The sequence below is a fragment of the Coturnix japonica genome, chromosome 3, assembly GCF_001577835.2.
Source record: "Coturnix japonica isolate 7356 chromosome 3, Coturnix japonica 2.1, whole genome shotgun sequence".
In the NCBI taxonomy this organism is placed as follows: Eukaryota; Metazoa; Chordata; class Aves; order Galliformes; family Phasianidae; genus Coturnix; species Coturnix japonica.
The window spans coordinates 97,471,871-97,487,302 of record NC_029518.1 but is presented as its reverse complement, the minus strand read 5'-3'; the positions used below and the strand labels follow the sequence as shown (position 1 = coordinate 97,487,302).

At 49.9% G+C, this 15,432-nt stretch overlaps 1 protein-coding gene across 1 annotated transcript; it reads left to right on the top strand.

The window, feature by feature from the left end:
- Positions 1 to 626: 626 nt before the first annotated feature.
- Positions 627 to 4,491, top strand: SOX7 (SRY-box transcription factor 7). Its single transcript, XM_015859860.2, has 2 exons — positions 627 to 852; positions 2,077 to 4,491. Exons 1-2 carry the CDS (start codon positions 627 to 629, stop codon positions 2,982 to 2,984), a joined length of 1,134 nt encoding a protein of 377 aa, XP_015715346.1. The 3' UTR covers positions 2,985 to 4,491.
- The last annotated feature ends 10,941 nt before the right edge of the window (positions 4,492 to 15,432 follow it).

Sequence of the window (15,432 nt, the reverse complement as noted above, 5' to 3'; positions counted from 1 at the left end):
TAAGAAGGTTTTGAATGAGCCAATGATGGGGAGAGGGAGGAGGGGGGGGTGACTTGACCAGATATTTTGGGAACCCACTTCTGGGAACATTTTTGTTTTCCTTTCCCAACCCCCTTTTCACCCCTTCCCCGCGATATATCCCACGCCTCCATCCCTTCTCCCCACTTTTCAACCGCTTTGAAGGTAAAAGTGGGAGCCCAGCTCCCTTCCCCCTCCCTCCACTCCTGCCGTGCAAAGCCAAGTACGAATAAATAAATAAATAAAACGTAAGAAAAGGAAGAAAGAAAGAAAAAAAGAACCTAAAATCTATTATAAAGGGAAGGGGGCGGTGGGGGGGAAGGGCAGCGAGGTGCTGTGTTCCCCCCCACCCCCCACCCCCCCTCCTTCTCCTCCCCCGGGGGTGCCCGGCAGAGGGTGGGGAGAAGTTTTCTCCTGCCCGGGTGAGGAGTTTGCAAACAAGGAGGAGCAGCTCCGTCCCTTCGGTGTCATTGGAGGAGGTTTTTTCCAAGGAGCTCATAAATACGGGGAGGTCGGGTGGGGAGGCTGGGACTGCGCGGGGGACCCCGAGGGCAGCGCAACGTAGCGCAGCGGGTGGAGGAGCTGCGGGGGGCGGGGGGGGCCGGGCCATGGCCGCGATGCTGAGCACCTACCCGTGGCCGGAGAGGTTGGAAGGGGGGGAGGCAGAGGGGCTGCAAGCGGGGCCGCCCCCAAGGTGTCCACCGGGGGAGAAGGGAGGCGAGAGTCGCATCCGCCGCCCTATGAACGCTTTCATGGTGTGGGCGAAGGACGAGAGGAAAAGGTTGGCCGTGCAGAACCCAGACCTGCACAACGCGGAGCTCAGCAAGATGCTCGGTGAGGAGCCGGGGCGGTGAGAGGGTCGGGGGTTGGGGGGGGAGAGCTCGGGTGGGTGAGCATCCCATGGTGGGGAGGGACAAGGCAGAGCCCACCCAGGCCCCGTGCCCCGGGATGGGCATCCACACAGCCATCCCGTGGGACTCAGAGCCCCTGGTCAGTGCCTGTGGGGTGACTTCCCTTAGGTTCTTTATCCCTTCCTTATCCCACAAATAGGGTCCTGCACCCCAAGTATAGGAACCCCCGTGTGCTCCTTGCTGCCCCTGGAGATGCAAATCCCACTGTGTGCATGTGGAGGGGCCCCCAAATTTTCCTGCCTGCCTTTGCTTTCCCACTCCCCTGCCTCCCCTCTCCCCCCATTGCGATTTTGGGGTGTTTCTGCTGTTTTGAGCTCTCATTTCCCCCCCACACTCCATACCCACTATTGCCCCCCTTTCCGGATCCTCATTTCTCGTGTGACACCGTGGGCAAGGAGACTCAACCAGCCCTAAGAGCCTGAGAACGAGCTGCTCGAATTGCAACACTCCTCCATCCAGCCTCTTACCCAAACTTTGTGTTTCCTTGGGCAGTTCTGCGGTGTTTTCTTTGGTGTTTTTTTGGGTTTTCTCCTTGCTGGTTTTCCAGGCAGCATCTCAGCTTATAGTGTCATTTCTGCTCTCTCTTGGGAGATGGGGAATGCACCGAATCTCTTTTGATCTCCTCATTTCTACCCCCAAGGATCAGCCCGGGATGTCTGTACTGTGGGATGTGACCCCCCCAACCCCCGTATTCTGGGGACATCTGGTGCAGCTCACGTTTGGGGTGGAAGCACAGTGGGCAGGGAGTGGTGAGGTCGAAGCGGCCGGGGTTGGGATGCATCCAGGGACACCTCGCCCTGACCCCTGCTCAGCCGGGCATGGCCCCACACGGCAGCACTTCCCTGCCGGGCTCTGAGTCCCAGCCAGGCAGTGCAGGATCCAGCCCCGGGGGAGTTTATTTGCCTTGGGTTGTTTGCAGTGGGGCTCGGCGCACCCTGAGCACAGCATGACCCTGCATGAGGACTCAGGATGTGGGTAGGATGTTGGCAAACTGGCTTCAGACCACTTTCCTTACCGTCTCATCCTCCTACTGTGTGTGTAGGATGCGTCTTCTACGTGGCAGTGGGATACCCCAACCTTCCTATGGGTTGGGACCCGGGAAGATGGCATCCACGGGTGCTAAGGGGATTTTTGTTCTCCTTTGCAGGCAAATCCTGGAAGGCTTTGAGCCTCTCACAGAAGCGACCCTATGTGGAGGAGGCTGAGCGGCTGCGGGTCAAGCACATGCAAGATTACCCCAACTACAAGTACCGGCCCCGCAGGAAGAAGCAAGTCAAGAGAATCTGCAAGCGGGTAGACCCCGGTTTTTTGCTGGGCAGCCTCGCACGGGACCAAAACGCCGTGCCTGAGAAGCGGACCTGTGGCCGGGCCGGGGGTGAGAAAGAGGGGCCGGGTGAGTATCCCCCTCGCACAGGGCTGCCGCCCATCCGGGGCTACCGGGACCCGCCAGGCAGCGGCAGCAGCACCAGCGTGGACACCTACCCCTATGGGCTGCCCACCCCTCCCGAGATGTCTCCGTTGGACGCCATAGACCCTGAACAGAGCTTCTTCTCCTCACCCTGCCCTGAGGAGCATCACTGCTCCCACCTCGCCGGAGCTTCCTTCTCCCCGGAGTACGCGGGCAGCTCCCTCCCGTGCAACCACCACCCGCTCAGCCCCATGCCACAGCCAAATTCCTGCATGATCCCCCCGGCCTCCAGCTGTCCTCCTCTTCCTCCTCCTCCTCCTCCAAGCTACTACACACCCACTTTCCCCTCTTTGCACCCCACCAGCCTCCATGCCCACCTGGGCCAGCTCTCTCCACCACCCGACCACCATGGCTTTGACACCTTGGACCAGCTGAGCCAGGCTGAGCTGTTGGGAGAGATGGACCGTAATGAATTTGACCAATATCTCAACACCCCCGGCCACAGCGACCACCACGCTGGAGGCTTGGCCAATGGACACGTCCCAGCGGCCTCAACAGCTGGCAGCTCCCACGCTGCAGAGACCAGCCTCATCTCCGTCCTTGCTGACGCCACGGCCACCTACTACAACAACTACAGCGTCTCCTAGAGCTGTGGCCACGTAGACCTGCTGAGGAAGGACCTAACAGTATTGTAAGGGGACATTGCTCGTTTCCCCTTAGGGTGTCCGAATCCAAACCACGAGGGCCATGGAGTCTCCTTGGTGCTTAGGTAAAGGATTTCGGTCGTCAGCTTGCCACTGGTGCAAAGCGTTGGGTGTCGTGCTCTGTAATGGCCGACAGAGGTTCCTGCTGTCGAAGCCCCTCTTCCAAAGCAGAGATGGTCTGGGTGCACAGAAAGGCTGCATCCTGGTTTGGAGTACCCTCAATTCTGCTTTGGAGTTGGGAGAGTCACGGCAGCTCACAAACAGCATGGGCGAAACCCCTTTGAAAGGGAAAGGTCAGGAAGTGGGGGAAAAGGGAAGATTTTGCTAAGTGAGCACGTGATCTGTGAGTGTGCTTTACCCAAAGAGCCTGCTCTGGGTTTTGGGCCCAGGCAAGCAGTGCTGCCTCATGTCCCTGCTCTTGGTGTGGGTGATGCTGCCTCCCAGCCAGGCCAAGCACACCGGCAGAGTCAAACATCGCCTTATCCCCCATCCTCAAACATGTGTTATCCCAGGCAGTGTCTTCATCCCTGGGGACACCCCAGAGGACAAGGCAGCAGCCCTGGGTGGGCACCAGAGGCAGCATAGGGTGCAACTTCCATGCATTTCAGCCACGAGGCTGAAATCAGGGGTGCGTGGCAGGATCCGGCCCTATATGGATCCTGCTTGGCTTCCCAACAAGAGCGATCCCAAAGTGAGAGTGGCAGGAGCTTCGCACCCCGCCAAGCCAGGAAAAAGACTTCAGATGAGCACTTTGGCAACGAGATGATGATGTAGCAGACATGTTTTTATCAAGCATCCTTTGAGGATGAACGCTTAATGTTTCAAGCCGCTGTGCCCAATGTCTCCTCCAACTTCCGCGTATTATTGCTTGTAATAAAGCTGTACATTGATTTATTCCTTCCATTATTCCTCCCCTCGGATTTTGTATTGCTCGAGTTCTCTTTCTTTTCATAAAGATGAAGCTTTATTTTAAATCAGTTATATGACATGATTAATCTTAGTGTTTACTGTATGGCACTTGGTAATGATTAGTTAGTAGCGTGGCTATGATTTTCTGGTTTCAGTCCCAAACGTGTATTAATAATAATTGCAAATAATACTTAAGAAACACCACTTCGCAGGTTTTTAAGCTAATACATTCCATCTCTTTGTGTGACTCTATGCATTTTGAATGAGTGTACAGATGAGTTTGCATAAAATATTTAATTTAAATAAATATGTTTTTTATACGATGATTGTTTTATGATTTAAATTGCTGTCGCTATTGACGAAGCTTTCAAAGGAGAAACATTTCCTGTGCAAGTGCTATTTTTTTTTAAGGTTTTTTGTTTTGGTTTGGGTTTTTTTTTTTGCATTTTCAGCCAAACTTCTGGATTTTTTTTATGTTTTGTTTTGTTTTTTGGTTGTTTTATTTTTATTTTGTAATAAAAGAGATCTGTGGTTATCTTTACAACCTGTGGCTTGTTTTCTGATGGACCATCTGGAGGTAGGACGTGTTCATACTTTTCCTTCTTGCACTGTGTTGGTGGGGTGGCACGTCATCCTTGATCCTGCTTCCGTCATCTCATGGGTAGACCTTTTAGTGCTGGGTTCTACGTAGGTGACATGGTGAGGTTAAGACAGGGCTCTGCCTTTGGTGTGTCAGTGGGCACTGTTGATGGAGGAGTGCATTTCCTAATGCACACTGTGATGACTGCCTGCGTATGTTGGCTGGAAGGGGCTCCAGAGGTCACCCAACCCAGTTCAATCCAATCCAATCAGGCTGCCTTGCCTTCCAAACTCCTTTGACTTGTGACTCAGGCAGCCTGTAGTCCAGAAGGTGGATGTCTGTCCAGGGAGGCACCCATATACCCCATCCTGTGCTTATAGGATGAGTTGGTTTAGAGAGGCCTATAATGATCACTTAGTCCTGGGATACTCCTTTGTCTCCAACTCTGTCCCCATATAGATAGCTCTGTGTTCTCCTTTGCCCATTACTCAGGCATCCAAACCCACACGTGGCCATGTGAAGCTGGACACCCCTTTAGGTCCTGCTGTGAACTGGATGACGTGGGGTGTCCTGCTGGCATCTCTCACTGCAGTGACTCTTGCACTGGCATGACACAAGGGCACAAAGCTTCTGCTGGTACCAACACTGATGGAGCAGCATAGCCAAGAGCAGCATTGCTCTGTCATGGTGTTTCATGGTTCTGCCATGGCTTTGCCTTTCAGACAGTGAACTCTGATGACTGCCATCCCATATATTTGTTGTTGGAAAGTGCAAAGCCCGTGCTCAGAGCTCTCAGTGATGGATAGAGTCTGTCTCCTGGGGGAAAAGGGGTTTCTCTGCCCACCCCAGCCTTGTGACTCCCATGAGATGAGCCTGTCCCCACTCACCCAGTGCAGAGCCATGTGAGGAGCAGCAGCAGCAGCAGCAGTAGCATGTCACCCCATGCTCGGAACGCCGGGAGCAGCTGCAGGCCCAGGCTGGGAGCTGGGGGCCCCCCGAGGGCACTGGGAGATGCAGCCAAGGCGAGGTGTGGCTCCTGGGAGCCAGGCTTTGCCATCCAGATCTGGGCACATGCCCAGCGCCGGCAGCAGCCGCCATCTCCCTCCTGGCACACATCAGCAGTGGAGGTGAAATTTGGGAGCAGAGTTGTTTGTCCCTTCTCTGGCAGCCTGGTGAAGGCATCATATGAGTTCTACCCCAAGCCCGTAACAAGCTATTGGGATTTAACACTCTCCCAGGCACATCTGCAGGGGGCAGCTAGAAAATGAGAAGCTAATAGAGGTGGAAAGGGGCCTTTTTTTAATTTTTTTTTTAGGTTGGGAGAGGAATATTTCTGCAGAGGATGGTCATGGAGATTTAGAGATGTTGAGGAGATCTCCACACCAAGGACTCTTTCCCCATCACTCCTGGGCATGATTCCCCTCCCTTCCTGTGCACACCAGAGTCCTGTGGTTTGTGGTCTGCTTTCTCCGGGCTGGAAACCAGCAGGAAAATCAAATCAGAGCTGCAGGAAGGGATAAAATGACCTCAGACCGGGCTAAAGCTCAAGGGTGGCAAGGCTGGGCCAAAATAAGACCCTCTCCTTGCCAAGAAGTAGCCAGAGAATGAGTCCAACCCTTGTCCCCAAGCTGCCCTTGACCCTTGGTGGTTGGGCGTTGGGAGCCAGGATGAGGTCACCTTCCCGGATAGCCCTGGATGGGGACTGGCTGAAGGCTGTGGGATGTGTCATGCCCTGTCATGATGGGTGATGACCTTCACGTCCCTTGAGCAGGTGGTGGCTCCTCTCCTGCATGTCCTGACCTCTGATGGGGGGAGGTGGCCCCCATCTCACAAGGCTTCAGGAAGAAGGGATATTTTGGAAAGGGGCAGCTTGATCCCAGGGTTTGTCCTCTTCAGAGAGCATCACCAGTGGCAGGAAGAGCTGGGTGTGATCTGGGTGGCACAGAGGGCTTGTCCCTATGACACAGAGCAGGGGCAGACCCTGGTGACAAGCAGCATCTCCGTGACTCAGTTTCCCTGTTTGTAAAATGCAGCTAACAATTCTTGCCCTCCCATCCTTTTTCTGTCTGGTGTTGCGACACGAGCTGCCTCTTACCAAGAATCGGAGCAGGATAAAGTCCCTGTGTTGTCCTTGGCACCAGGGGTCTCTGCCCCATGCTACACAATCAGATGTGAGATTATTCTTTTCCTTCCATTGCTCTTAGAGCAGAAAGCAGGCAGCCTGGGAGTGAAACGGTAGCAAGAATTGATTGAGGGGATCACACCAGGGGCAGATCCTTGACACCACACACTCCCCCAGATTCCTTTTTTGCCCACATTAACCTCTGTTTGCTCACAAATATCCTTCTCCTTCCACCCCTTGGTTCATGCACCCCATGGAGCTGCAGCTCCTCCTCGGAGCAGGGAGGGCAGGTTCAGACCCTCCCTCCCATCCCTCCAGAGGAGGGAATGAGACAAGCTGCTGAGTGGTTTCCTGCCCAGCACTGCCAATGGGAGCTGCTTCGGGTGCCGGGAGCAGGGAGGATGTATCCGGAGCTGAGTGTTTCCTGGCAGATAAGGCCAGCCCCTCCTGCCGGATGTTATGAGTCCAGGGCCTACCTCCACGTTTCAAGAGAAGAGGCTGAGGAAAGGCCTGGCTGTTTATGTCAAGGAAAAATAACTTCTCCCTCCATGTAATCCTATGGCTCCCCCAGGGCTACGTGAGGGAGGATAAACACTTGGAATGGGAAAACAGGAGTGAAGGCGCAGAGCAGAGTGTTGGCCTCAAGGCAACCAGAGCTGGGATAGGAGGGCAACAGGGCAAAGGCAACCAGATTATTAGCAATACTCTGTGCCAGATCAATCAAGAGAATGACAAAACAGTTGAAGCTGGAGGCACCTCTAGGTCCCCCCTGCCCCAGCACGTTCTCCCTGAGCAGGGTGCCCAGCACCATGGCCAGGGGCTGTGGTTGATCAAGGAGGGAGATTCCACCACCTCTTTGGAGGCTGATGTCCAACCTCAACCCTACAGGCTCAAGCCCAGCATCAGTCAAGAGCAGTTTCCACATCAACTAGATTGATCAAACCCAGTGTGTTGCCTGTCCCTACACTTCTGGTGCCCATGCACAGGGAATTCAGCCCCAGCAAGGCCTTGCCCAGCTCTCCTGACATGTGGAAGAGTCCCTGCAGGGCAGGAGCTGAGGGCTCTATGGCTGAAGGCTTTGGCTTGACTCCTGCCCATCTCTGTCAGGCAGATATGGAAAGAGGAGAGAGGGTGGAAAAAGTAGGTCTGAATAACCCCAGAAGGGTCAAGTTGGTCAAGGAAGAGGGAGATGTTGTGCAGTGGGTGTGGAAGCAGTGGGACAAATGCGAATCTTCTCCGAGGGACAGATTTCTGTCTTTTTGTAAGAAATCTGTAAAATCTAGTGCTAGTTATACCCTTCTCTTTCATTTACAACTGTGGACCTTCAGGCACCATCCATAGGGCTTAAGACAAAACTGCTGCATTTCCTGAAGGTCGGCATGTTTTTAAGTGTTGTCACTGGACAAAGGATGAGACAGTGAGAAACCTGCAATTGATTTGCACTTGTTGATAAAAAAAGGACAGGGAAAATCTCTGGCTCTCAGCCAGTCATCCATGCTATAAATGATAACAGCCCTCAAGTCAGCAGTGCCTAAGGCAGCTTGTTCTGCACCAAGATTTGGGTAGAGAGACCAACAGTAAGGATCTGGATCAGGGGGAGTAATCTGAAGGGTTTTTAGAACAACTTCTAAGAGTTTTGCCTTTGGCATCAGTGTAGAAAAGTACTAAAATAGACGAAGCCTGGTAACCTCCCGTCCAGGATGATTTACAGAGCTGAACTGCCTCCCCACCCCTGTTTACTACCACTTCCATGTAAGAGGGACTATTGGGGTCCCATTTCCCACCCTGTGGAGCAGTGAGAGGAGCGGGGGAAAAGGGAACGGCCCTTCCCTTCCTCCTTCTCAGAGCTTGGGAAGCCCATGCATCTCAGCAGGGGAGTGAAGAGGGCCTCAGCAAGCCCAAGATGTTGTTCTTTCCCTTTGATTTTCCAGGAGCTCCTGCGCCAGTTGCAGATCCTGGCTCCCAGAGCTTCGCAAGCGAACAAAACATCAGAAGGTTGGGCTGGCGGCGCAGGAAGGAAACCCACTCACGTGGGGTCTGAGTAATGATCCTGCTGCTCCCTCCCAGTATCCCAGGGAGCTGAGAGGCACTAAGGGGATGGATGGTTCTGATCCCCACTGACTGGGCAGGAGGTGGGAACCACTGCCCTAAGTGACTGCTGAAACCCTGGGGTCTGTTGATTACGTAATGCATCTGTAGCATTGAAATTCATCCCCTCTGCCACCACTCTGCCTTCCAGCTTTGAGAATACTGTTTCTTTCTTCTTTTTATTTTTATTTTCCTGAGGCTCGAATGAAAATAGCTGGAGTTTCTTCTCTGGCTAATTAGGTCACTATAAGGGTCCTATGCTGCCCTTATGGACCTTGGCCAATATCCTGGAGGAACACAGGAAAAAAATACCCCACTAATTTAACATAGGCTTCTCGGCACCCCTGAACTGGGACCAACAAATTGATTCTCTGCTGTCAGGGACGTCTCATCTGGTGGAAGTAGTGTGCAACAACTGCACAGGCAAGTGCTCCAGTGTTAGGAAACACTGAACTCCAGCATGCTTGTGCAACTCCTTCCAGGTGCCAGACATTGCAGGAGACCTGGAGTCGCAGGAGATCCTGTGATGTGATCATGCAGTTAGAGGCATTATTTACATGATCACATTGCAGGATCACACGTGAACTCTTTTTTCCCCCCTTGGATCCATGCCTCTTTCAACTCACAGACAGATTTGGATGCATCCACTCAATGTTGAACATTTTACTGAGCCTGCCAGGTCCCTCCCCGGTGATTGCACAGATCTGGGCAAGTCTGATCGGTGATTTAAGGTGGGATTTACTTCCCAGACATGCCCAGCTGTCTCCACTGTGGGATCCCAGGGTAGCAGTGCTCCCAACTTGAACACTCCATCAGAAGCATCATTCAGATGGCTAAATGTAGATCACAGCATCTTGGTAATGGCTGGATGATGGATTTACTCACTCTTCACCTATAGCCCGGATCTGGGACTTACTTTCTGCTTAGTCTTTCTGCTCTGCTGCAAAAGGAGATTTGGATCTTCTTGATGTCTGTCTTGCTAATACTCTGATGCTTCACAAGCTCAGCCATTTCCTTGGTCATCAGAGAGGCAAGATGTCAAGGAGAGAAAAGAACTTCCCATCAAGGAGATGGTGGATGCCCACTCAACCTCTACTCAGCAGCTCAGCTCCTACCTGCAGCAAGAGCACCAGCCCAGCCCATCTGCACAGCAGCTCCTGCTCACAGATTAAGCATCTGGAAAGCAAACGACTTTCTGCCAGTGATTCCAGCAGGCTGGTCTCCTTGCAGCCTTGATGGACAGTCTGAACAGCAGAGGTGAAGAGATAACTGGTTCTCAGACCAACATGTGTCCACGTGAAGGACACCCATGCCTGTCCAACATCCCTACCTCACTCACTTTATACCTTCTTGTGCTGTCAGTCAGCAGACCAAAGGGATGCCAGTAGTAGCATTTCACATTGCACATGTCTGGTCCAATGGAGCAATCCTGAGACGGAATAGAAAGTTGCATCATAAAACACTGGCACCAGGAGGAGAAATGAATATTGGACAGGCACTCTTGGTTCTGCATTCATTCAGTGCCCTGCATGACAGAAACACACACATCCTTAACTTCCCAGAGAGTGGAGAAGTTGGCTTGTCTCTAGGTGCTGAGAAGAGGAGCAGGAATGGACAGGTCTTGCTGAAAGATCGGTGAAGAACACAAAATGATTTGTCCCTCCAAGCCACACCACGTCAGTGCTCTGACGGCTCGGTTTTGTAAGACTGTGGGTGGATGGTTTTACAGAAAGGCCAAGAAATGCTGCTATCGGATAGGTGGCCTCCAAATTTCCAAGAACACGGTACATAATCACTTGGCATGTATAGACATAGCTTTTTGCTCTGTCCCTGTCTGGCTTGCTCAGTCATATTTCAAGAGCTTATGCTGTGCTTTGAGTTAAGCACCCGTTCCAGGGACGTGTTCCCAGCACTGCTTCAGTTCATTAGCACAGACCAGAGGAGGTAAAGGACCTTTATCTCTTGGCACTGTGGAGGGTTGATCTTAGATAACTGCACATAAGGACTTGGTGGTGCTGGCAGCAGGTCATTTTGTTACAGGTTGGTCACCCTGTGACATGCCAAGATCTCTAAGTCCCTGTGGCATCTCAAACTCAGGTGGAGACATGCTAACCCATTTCTGACTTTCCAATGGCCAAAATTTTCAGCACAGCCCCAAAGCCCTGACTAAGGCATGCTCAGATCTTCTTTGGGATTAACAAGTCCATTGTGAATCCTTGATACCTGGGCTTCCAAGTAAACCCAGCTGTCCTTCTAGGAGCCTTCCTCAGTGGGAGCTGTTGCCATTCCCTGCCTTGGTGATGGGTCCTATATTTCTACACTGAGTAATTTAGAGTTGAACTGAAAGAGGTGGCCTCTGGAGCCTCTCAGCTCCAGGATCTCAAAGACAGTCTGGACGTCAGCCTGGAAGATCTCATGGTTGGTGTCTACCTTGATGTTGTTTATCTCTTTCATGAGGGCCACCAACTGAAATGCTGGAAGCAAACAGAAATGCAGGAGGTTTGAGGCTTCACCATTTAAAACTGCTTCTCGCTGGCAAACAAGCTCAGTAGGGGGTTACTTTTTCTGGTAATCATATGAGGAAATGTTGAGAGCTGGGCTTGTTCAGGTTGGAAAAGACAAGGTTCAACACCTCTGCCATCAACCAAACAATGCCCCTCTATGGCTAGTGGATAGCTGGAAGCCAAAGTCCTGTGGAGAACCCCTGGAGGTGCCCCTTCACCACCCATCTCTTGCAGGGTTCCCTATATCACGGCTTCTGCCCATTCAGTGGAAGGAAAAGAAGGAAGCCCACAACCCAGACCACCACCAAAGCATCACAACTGCCTGCCTTCCCTTCCCCAGCCTCCCAAAAAGTCAAGAAGACCAACCTTAAGGTTTTTTTTCAGTACTTAGGGCCGATTTGCAGTGGACTTTCTGTAATTAAATGACCCACTTGAGTTTCCTGGTTATTCTTCCCTGCTTCCTGAGTTCAAAAGGTGATTTAGGATGACATGCTTTGCTCTACGTGAACTTGCCAGCTATTGCCAGCAGCATGACGAGACTCCCCTTCACTGTGCATTAATTTCACTAGGCATACGGCCCAACAATCAAAGTACCTCATTAAAGTTTAATTAAATTTCCCAAGTGATTTGCTCCCGGGCTGAAAACCTGTAATGCAAGTTGAAGCAGGTCTGCATGTGTATGTGTGTGTATGTATGGTTTTAGGGGTGTCTTTTTGTTTTTATTTTATTTACACTGGTGTTTTTCTTTCCAAAGTCTCATCAACTCTTCATTGGCGTGCTATGGAATAAAACCAGCAGTGGGAATCCAATCCAGACTGCATGAGAAAAAGCCATATCCTTCCAACGTTCTGCTTCCAAGACTGCCCTCCTCCTGTAAGAACAACAGGATTTTGCACAAGTGTCTTTTTGTTATGTAGGTGAGAACTGGACCAAGAATTGGAACAACCACCCTTAGATAAATCAATTCCTACAGTCAAAGCTTGGCAAAAGCCAACAAACAAGTAAACAGGAAAGAGGAAATTCAACTCAACAGCTTCAGATGGCAAACAAAAACAGATTTCTGTACAACAAAGACTAGTCTGACTGTATATCCAAGTCAAGTCCCATATCTCGTCTACCTCCTCAGTCTCATAGGTAGAAAATGAGGCAGTTGAAAGATCAGAAAGTGAATCTTTTGGTTTCCAACTTCTTAGCCTGCTCCAAACTCTGCACCAGTAATACCTCTTAGTACACGGGCTTTTTACCATTCTGAATACTTTCCTGGGTTCTCCAAGTGCTTTGTACACTTAAGGATGATGCCTTTCTCCATCCTCAGTGCCCTTCACAGAAGCAGGAAGGTGCTGCATTTTTGGGTATTGGTGTCCAGTAGGGCAGCAATGTGCTGATGGAGTTTTTTCAACCCCTACATCAATGTCACCCTCCAGTGGGAGCAGATATGGGGACATAAGGACCTACAAGCTGGCATAGCTTCTCTGTCACTGCTCTCCTTATGGGACAGCATGACTTGGTAGAGGTGGAAATATTGGAAGCACGTGTTGAGAAAGTGATTGTATGTCATGTTTGTCTTGAACAGCCTCAGCCTTGGCTCATATACTGCAACTTCTTCCCAAAAGATTTGAAGGAGTTGGGAGATTTTAGACTTGGAAAGAAACTATAATGGCCCCAGAGATCTGAATTCAGCCAGTGAAGAGAGACAGGCACTTCCCAGTGTGATCCTCCTGGTCTGAGATCTTACTAACTCTCCAGAAGTGGCTGGATTTCCATGAACTACAAGCAGTGACCTGTAAACTAAGATAGTTATTTCGGATCTTTAACTGTGTGCTCAAAAGTGAGTGCATACAAGCTCAAATAAGCCTTCAAAAGTCCTGCAGCTATCAACACGCACTATTTTGGTACTTCCCCTACTCAAATCAGGACCTATACTTATAGCAGACTACTCCAGACCTTGATGAGTTGAGCTGCTGTTCAGTTGGAAAAAATAACTTAATCTCCTCTTTCCCTTTATTATTATTATTATTTTGTTTCCCACAGTTCCTACCTGAGAAGGAGAGAGGATGGGAGGCTGCTGTTTCCAAAGAACTGTTTAACCAGATCTTGCTCAAGGATCCTCCAAGATAACCTAGTAAGCTCTGCTTAGAGGATTTTGACAATAAAGCGGTTGAGCAAGAATTTTGATGAGACAACATTCATCAAAGGACAATACATTTCTGACATTTTCTTCTGTGGTTCACAGATGCAGTTGTCACTAACCTCAGGGAAAGAAAACCACTCTGATGAATGCACTGATTGCTTTCAGGGAGAGTAACCTGTCTCAAGGCCCATGTTCTGCCTTGCTGGCCAGTTGTCTTGGTGTGGTCAAGTCCCAAGAGCTAAAGTCTCTCCAGAACAAAGTGATCGTATAGAAACAACCTACCAGGACCGGTCCTTTGGTCGTCCTAACTCCTGGCCCACAGCTGGGGATCACTTGGGGCTGTGCCAGCAGACTCAAGTGAAAGCCAATACAGCACTTATGTTAACAACAGTGCAAATGCGTCAGCTCTGGTAAGCAAACCACACTGAGGTATATCCAGAACTTCTCTGCTATTTCCTGCAGGCTGGAAGTTAATCTCCCTTTTTTAATTCCCTGTAGACAAAAGAAAGAGCCAAGAGGGAGGACTTCTTCAGAGGACTGCAACAAAACAGGCACAAACATCACAGTTCCCTGCACAGTGACACTGCACTGTAATGGAAAAGGGAAAAGTTTCCATATGTTTTTCTTTGAACTGGAGTGGATGGACAGCAAACAAAAGTCAATGCTGAAACATTTACTCATATCGAAAGGAGTATGAGCACAAAATCCAGTCACCCCCTTGAAACTTCAAGTGAGGTGGGGATTTCCATGTATTGCATGTGTTTCCAGATCTAAAGATAAGAGTACAGCTGGCCAAACATTTTCCATTGATGATTTCCTTGCAGAAAACATCCTTCTGAGGAAAAATAGAGGGAACTTGTAGAAAATTCAAGGGTTGGCATAGCTTTCCTTAAACAAACTTAAAGCATGTTCATCTTACACAACATTTCCACTTTTCTTTCCTCTTTAATGAAACACATATATGAAGGAAAAGTAAAAGTGATGACTGATCCATTTCTAGCATTTGAAGGCTTAGGTAGTTTTAGTTGATTAAAGAGAATGTAATGAAAAACTAAATGTCCAACCTTGAACTTTTCTTGTTTGATAAACAATCTCAGTTCTTAAAATAGATAAAGCCATAAGTGTTACAGAAATGCTATTTTGCAGTCACATCATTTATCCAAGTCTATTGCTCCCTACCCCGCTATGTGAGCATCTTTGACCTGTTTACATCCCAGTGAGGGTGTGGAGGATGTCCAGAAGTTCAGGTACGTTATTTGTCTCCCCAAACTTGGAAGTGTCATTGAGTCTCAATGAAGACACCTAAAAGTAGGTGGGCTGTATCTCACCTCTCATGTCTATAACGCATGCATTGGCTTGAGAAATGAACTCAGTTTATAGGTAACAGAGATAAAGGTATTACAGGGACATCTACCTCATCTATCTCATAAACTGTTTGAGATGAAATAATCCACCCCAACATCTGTGATGGGACCATTTTCTAATGTTGGATAATGCTCCTACCATATGCTGTATTGAATGGGAAATATGTGAGGGTGGTGGGAGGAAATTAGCAATAATAATGATATCCTAACTTTAAAGCTCAATACTGTTTCAAGACATAGCATCACAGTAACAGAAGGGGGGAAGAGATGGGGTTTCCATCACACGATCCTCTTCCAATCAGTGAAGCAAAAACTGGAGGCAATATCAACCATCGATGTGTTGTGAAGGAATTCACAAACTTCTGCCTTACTGTCATTTTGCAGTATTTAAAACAGAAAGATGCAGAAAGTTCATACACTGAAGCAGAGCCTACACCCTTTGTGCAACTGTGTAATAAATAGCATGGAACTCTGCACACCTTCTTCAATAGGACAACAAGGAAGAGACCAAATTATGTGTTATCATCATGGCAGTGATACACGAGTGTCAGACAGGTTCAGGCACAGCTTTTATTCAGTGTGTGCAGTGCAGTACAATCCTGTTGAACACCAGATCTGTAGCACTTGGCACTGAACCTGGCACTACAGCCAGGGAGGCAAGAAGAGAAATAAATCATAACCACTCCATATCAT

What these genes read in the sequence shown, in the direction of transcription:
- SOX7 (XM_015859860.2), top strand. Translation starts at nt 627, where the DNA reads ATGGCCGCGATGCTGAGCACCTACCCGTGGCCGGAGAGGTTGGAAGGG. An exon ending in GGAGCTCAGCAAGATGCTCG is followed by an intron (nt 853 to 2,076) that starts GTGAGGAGCCGG and finishes TCTCCTTTGCAG; the next exon opens with GCAAATCCTGGAAGGCTTTG.